This window comes from Paramormyrops kingsleyae, chromosome 22 (assembly GCF_048594095.1).
Source record: "Paramormyrops kingsleyae isolate MSU_618 chromosome 22, PKINGS_0.4, whole genome shotgun sequence".
NCBI classification, from domain to species: Eukaryota; Metazoa; Chordata; class Actinopteri; order Osteoglossiformes; family Mormyridae; genus Paramormyrops; species Paramormyrops kingsleyae.
This window is the reverse complement of record NC_132818.1, coordinates 19,522,035-19,528,541: the sequence shown is the minus strand read 5'-3', so window position 1 is coordinate 19,528,541 and position 6,507 is coordinate 19,522,035. Positions and strand designations below refer to the sequence as shown.

Sequence of the window (6,507 nt, the reverse complement as noted above, 5' to 3'; positions counted from 1 at the left end):
CTGCTTTTTTCTCTCCAAATTGTGCAGACGCATTTCTGTGTGTGCCTGGTGTAATTATTACAAAAAAGAGGACAAGTCAAATCAAAAACCTGAGACATACATATAGTACCTCACATGCGGCCTATTGGATATCGCATCTCTCTCTAGATGACACCAATAGCGGATCATCAGAAAGAACAAAGATAACGCATCTGCTTTTTCAGCATAGTGACCTGTCAATGCATGTAGATAAATCAAATTGGCACTTGCAGTCCTTCTCAAATCAGAAAACCTGCCCTTGCAGTCCTGCCGCCTTTATTCGTTCTAATATATTAATTACCGCGACCAGACCATGTATCATACATGGATACATTAAACATGCATGATTTAATGTAGAACACGTTCAGAAATTTATTTTACCAATCCTACTCAACTCAGAGCATAATTTCTTTTTATTTTCAGCAATAAGAAAAATAAAATTAATTAACGTTATTTCATAACTGATTTTACAAATTCTGCAAAAAAACATTAGCTTGGTCTCGGAACGTTCAGTATATTATTACTCCCCAAAGGGCCACGTACCTTTTCAAAAAGAAGCGCGCAGCTGCAGCGCAGGCCTGATCTCCTCACAGAACGCCAGTTAGGTCACTGCAGCGACGTCACTTAGCACCTTATGCGCATGCCCCAAATTTGGGGTTTTCGGATTTGGGTTCGTGTGTGTGTACGCGCGCGTGTCCGCGTCCTGTGGGCGCTCCTGCATCCTACTGCCGCAATTTCTATCGTAGCGTCTGCAGCCAGCATGGCAGCAGCCGCCCCTAACCCGGAGGATGTAAACCGGACCGGCGGCGGCAACGGCACGACAAGTTCTCTGGCCGGGGACGGAGACTCGGAAGAGGCCGAGGGCTTTAACTCCGCCACTCATTGCTCGGAGCTGTCTCGTCGGCAGAACGAGCAGCGGAAGCAGGGGCTGTTCTGCGATGTGACGCTGGCCTTCAGCAGCGGCGGGGCCGCCGGTGGCGTGAGGAGCTGCGAGTTCTCCGCCCACCGCTCCGTGCTGGCGGCGGCCACCGACTACTTCACCCCGCTGCTCGGAGGGCAGTATTCCGAGTCGCTGTCCAGACGCGTGGAGATGAAGGAGTGGAGCTCCGAAATGGGGCCCGACCCGGAGACCGTGGAAATCGTCATTCAGTACATGTATACCGGGGAAATACGGGTCAGCACTTGCAACGTCCACGAAGTTCTGGAGCTGGCTGACAGGTGAGGGGCAACCATCTGTGGCTGTGGCTGTGGCTGGCCTGCAGTCGTAGGGTTATGAACGATCAGCAAACGCTATGATTTTCAGCCTGGCGGCTGCTCATTGCGTCTATAGATGGTTGTTTTATAGCTGTATCGCATACTGTGTATATGTCTGTCCACATAAAGGTACAGATTTGGCAGACAAAATAAGTGTTTAGCCGTCAAATGTAAATGTGTGTGCAGAGTCTGGTCGCTGCATTTCAATTGCCACATACTGCCACATACTAACCCCCTCGATTCATTCTTCACTTTTTTTTGGCAGTAGTAATATTTTGAAACTTGCAGAATGGAATATTTTTCCGGTCTGTAAAGCTGTGCAGTGACCCCCTTAGCGGGGTTCCCTTTGCGTGTGTCTTAGTTCGGTGTTTCCTATCGTTTTGTAGCAGATGAGTGACCAAACGCGCTGTCCTCTTGGCGAAAAACTTGTCAGTCCTGAAATTCTGCCATGACCTCCCTATGCTGGTAGCCAGCTGCATTTAAAACTGGTTTGTTTTTGAAAGAAGAAAGGGCCACTTTTCCCGTGCTTTTTCAATACATATTTTCTTTTGTCTCCAAAAAACAGGATATCGTTTACAATTTTTTTAAAACCTGCGTAAGTGACCAGCTGCTTATTTGGTCGAAGAAAATGCGTATGAATCATTTTAATCAAATGTAGAATTAATATTTTACTTAATGGAAAAAATATCCAAGACATTAATTTAATTTAATAGTAAAGCAGAAAACAGCATTTACAGAGGGCTGACTATGTACGTTTGTTGTTGATAGTATGTTCTGCTCTTATGGTCCAGGTTCTTACTGGGCCAGCTGAAAGACTTCTGTGGCGAATTCCTGAAAAAGAAGCTGAATCTGACCAACTGCGTGGCCGTGCACAGCCTGGCCCACATGTATTCACTGGACCAGCTTGCACTGCGTGCCGCCGACATGATCCGGCGAAACTTCCACAAGGTCATCCAGGACGAGGAGTTTTACACACTGCCCTTCCACCTGGTGCGCGACTGGCTGTCGGACGCTGAGATCACCGTGGATTCCGAGGAGGTCCTGTTCGAGGCCATCGTCAAGTGGGTGCAGAGAAACCTGGCCGAGCGAGAGAAGCACTTTGAGGAGCTCTTCCGCCTTTTGCGGCTGCCCCAGATCAAGCCCACCTACCTGACGCGGGTGGTCAAGTCGGAGCAACTGGTGGCCGATCGGGAGGCCTGCCGACGGCTCGTCTCGGAGGCGGTGGAGGGTCACGCCCTCCGTTTTGAGAGCCATAAGTCGGCCGATCTGGAATTCTGGTCCTCCTACATGGCCTCTTTCCAGCCGCGCTTCGGCCAGAACATGGACGTGATCATGGTGGTGGGCGGGGTCTCGGAGGGGGGAGACTACCTGAGCGAGTGCGTCGGTTACTTCATCCACGAGGACCGCTGGGTCAACCTGCCTCACATCCACAACCACCTGGACGGCCACGCCATCGCTACGACTGAGTCGCACGTCTACGTGGCCGGCTCTATGGAGCCCGGCTTCGCCAAGACCATGGAGCGCTACAACCCCAACCGCAACACCTGGGAGCAGGTCAGCAACCTGACCACTCGCAAGCACTCGTTCGGGCTCACCTGCATCAAGGACGTCCTCTACAGCATCGGCGGCCATGGCAACTTCAGTCCCGGCTTTAAGGACGTGAGCGTCTACGAGCCCGAGCAGGACAAGTGGCACAATCTGGAGTCGGCGCCCAAGATCCTGCGAGACGTGAAGGCGGTGAGCGTGGAGGACCGCTACGTGTATGTGACGGCCCGCACGCCCGTAGACACGGACAGCGACGACGGGCTGAAGACCATCACCACGCGGTACGATACCGAGAGCAGGCAGTGGCAAGACATGGAGTCCTTGCCGCTCATCGACAACTACTGCGTCTTCCAGATGGCTGTGGCGACCACCAACTTCTACCACACCGCCTCCTGCTGCCCCAAGAGCTACGCGGTGCGAGACGAGGTGGCCCGGCAGAAGGTCAGCACCCGCGCCTCCGACGAGATACTGGAAAGTCTGCCGCCCGAGGTCACCAGCATCGAGGGGGCCGCCATCTGCCACTTCGGCGAGGATGTCTTCATCATCGGGGGCTGGAAGAACAGCGACGACGTGGACAAGCAGTACCGCAAGGAGGCCTATCGCTACTGCGCGGAGAGGAAGCGCTGGACCCTGCTCCCGCCCATGCCGCAGCCGCGATGCCGCGCCACTGCCTGCCACGTTCGCATCCCATACCGCTTCCTGTATGGCTGCCAGCGATACCCCATGCCTCAGAACCTGGCCCGACAGCGGGACCGCATGCAGCAGATGCAGCAGCTGCACCGCCGCACCCTCACGCTGCGCAGACAGCTGCAGTCGCAGATCGAGTGCTGAGCTTCGCCTTCCTGCGCAAACTACGTGGTCGTCGTCATTGCAGTGCCTAACCTGCCCACTAGATGGTCTTGTTTCTGTTGCTGTTGTTTAGTTTGAAGTCAAATAGTTCAAAGTCATGTGGCAGTGATGTGACCAACACCATTCCGCACAGTGACAGTTTCAAATCGCAGTATTTCATTTTCAGAGTTCAATTTTGTTTTATATACATGTATTTATATGTCTTATGTTCGTTAATTTAAATTCCGTCCTTGAAAAGTATTACGGAATCCTCCTTCCTTGGACCTCTGTTGTTATTGCCGTGGAAGAGGCTGCCATGAGATGTGGGGAAATGGCCACCAGGGTGTGCTGTGGACCAGCGTTTAATCTGTGCACGGGGATGATCTCTAGATGGGATCAGAGGAGATGATCCGCTAGAAGGCGGCTAGATACATCATATCACAGCATGTGTGTAATGGCTGTTACGATTTCTGGATGCATTATTTGACTTTAGAAAGGAAGCCAAGGCAGACTGCTCAGTAGTTGACAGACGGCAGCTTTTTTTTGGAGATTTCTTAAAGGAATGGAACAAATGATTATACATTCCTCTGTGATGCACTTGATGTCTAATCGATGTCTTAAGTGGCTGATGTAGCACTGAGTCTTAGAGATGGTGAGGGAACAATGGAATGGGCAAGTTTGGAATCTGTTAGGCGGGCACTCTGAGAGGTGACCGGAAAGGGGAAACTGGGTGACGATATCCCGGCATCTTTACCGTCGTCGGAAAGCCACTGTCACCCGGTCCCCGAAACACAAGGAACTCAAAGAATTATTTTGAAATGGGATCACATTGCAATGATGCTGTCTCCTTTTGTCCTTTTTCCACCTGCAAAATGGAATCCAACACAACAGACAGTGGTTATATTCTGACAACTATACACCAAAACATTCCATAACTACATGTATAAATAGAGAAACTTTATTATTATTATTATTATTTTAGCAAATGCATTCTTTTGGGGTGAGTTACACTGCCATCTTTTCCATTTTATTACGCTGGTCTACTGGACCAATCCTGGAGTATCTAGGTGAAGATTACACCACCAGTGCTGTGAGTCCTGGGACTCACCAGTCCAGCAGTCTGATGACATCAACACACTACATTCCTCTCACTGTAAATGTTTGGACAGTTGTGTATCAAAGTATTGATTTTTATTACATTAATATGAGTACCAATATGTGTAACCGCTCGCTGTGTGCACAGGGTAGGGTTGCAGAAAACACTCCGCTTATGTATAATGATTCTAATTTTAGTGCAGATGCTAATACAGCTAGAGCTTGCTTGACCTTAATCCTTGTAGAAGAGGAGATGGAGACTTTTGCATTTATGGTGGAAAAGAATGATGCTATGAATTCTCAGATAAAAACACCAGTCGCTATGGTGGAAAAAATGATTCAAAGTCAGTGATAGGGAGGATCTTCTTGTACTGTCAAACACTAACCAGTTCAACCCACTACCTAGTGGTTGGTAATCTTCATGAATGTCTCTGCATCTGTAGGATGTCTAGTGGAGAGAGGGTTTTCCCATATTACCTCTAGTTGACCCTGTTTTCTGATGGCTATTCCGTGACGATCGTTACTGAAAATCTAAAATGAAAAAAATTCCCCCTCGTCACTGGTTAGCACGAGCAGGTTAGCAGATTGTCTGTTCTGTTTGTTACTTTTGGGTGTGAAGCTGAAAGGGTACGCTATGCTAACTCTGTCAGGAGAAAATGGGTCCTGTTCCTTTAAGGCCACCTACGTAGGCACTGTGATGTTGCCATTGATAGTTAAGCTATTAGTTGTGCCATTCCTGCACATTAATAAAAGTAGCGTGGGTAGCTCTGCAGTTGGTAGATCTGCTGTATCCCGCTTCTCTTTTGTCAATGTACAGTAATTTGAAATGTTATATGGTTTATATTTTGCTTTGCATGTGAAATCAGTCAGTACAGCAGACATAGTGAAGTAAATGCTGTAATTAATATTTACAATAAATTTTTTGTATGATTTTTTTTTTGTGCTAAATCTCAGCTATTTTTTTAGTCAAAAGCATTAACATTCCTGCTGTAATATTTTGAGGATCTGGCCTGGAGACCAAATAGCAAGTACACAATCTGAACCTGCATTTTCAACGGGTAATTAAATGTATGTTCAAATTGAAATATCAAAAAAAGGTAGAACGATATGCTATATTTTAAATATTTGTCATTTATTTCTATAAGGAAAAACATTTACACGTCACTGCCCAGAGTAATCAAATGCAGCGGTCTCTTGTATTATGTTAATTTGTTTCGCTTTGATACCAGAATTTCATTTTACTTACCGAGTTCCACAGTATAACACTGCAAGCCATGATGTTTCAAAATTTCAGCCAAATGTATTAAAAACATATATCAGCCAAAACCAACGTATTATGCACCAATTTTCTTTGGCATAATAAATTAATAAAGTTTGACTGCATTTCATTTTATTTAAAATTGTTACTTATTCAAGCTTTTTGTTGTACTAATGATATTTGGGGAAAATTGTTGGGGCTTTTGGGTGGATTTAAAAATATTTTTCCCTAATTAAAGTAAAAATAGGTATTTGATTTAATATTTTTTCGATTTAAAGTGGTTTTTCATTAGTAGCCTACAGTATATTGAGTAAAGACCGCTGGTAAGTTTCTCTACCACTTGTGAACACAGGGGGCGCTACGCCTCTGCATTCAGATGTGTGGATTATCGGAGAAGTCAAGGCTGGTTAATAAACCCCATAGAGGAGGACACATTTCTCTGCAGCAGCAGATTGGAAAGTCACCCAAACAAATAAAACGCATACATTTATGTGTAAGAGAGGAATTTA

At 46.9% G+C, this 6,507-nt stretch overlaps 1 protein-coding gene across 1 annotated transcript; it reads left to right on the top strand.

Moving 5' to 3' along the window:
* Positions 1-652: 652 nt before the first annotated feature.
* On the top strand, positions 653-6,128 carry klhl11 (kelch-like family member 11). Its single transcript, XM_023835526.2, has 2 exons — positions 653-1,236; positions 2,064-6,128. The coding sequence occupies exons 1-2, from the start codon at positions 653-655 to the stop codon at positions 3,646-3,648; spliced, it is 2,169 nt and encodes a 722-aa protein (XP_023691294.1). The 3' UTR covers positions 3,649-6,128.
* Positions 6,129-6,507: the final 379 nt, after the last annotated feature.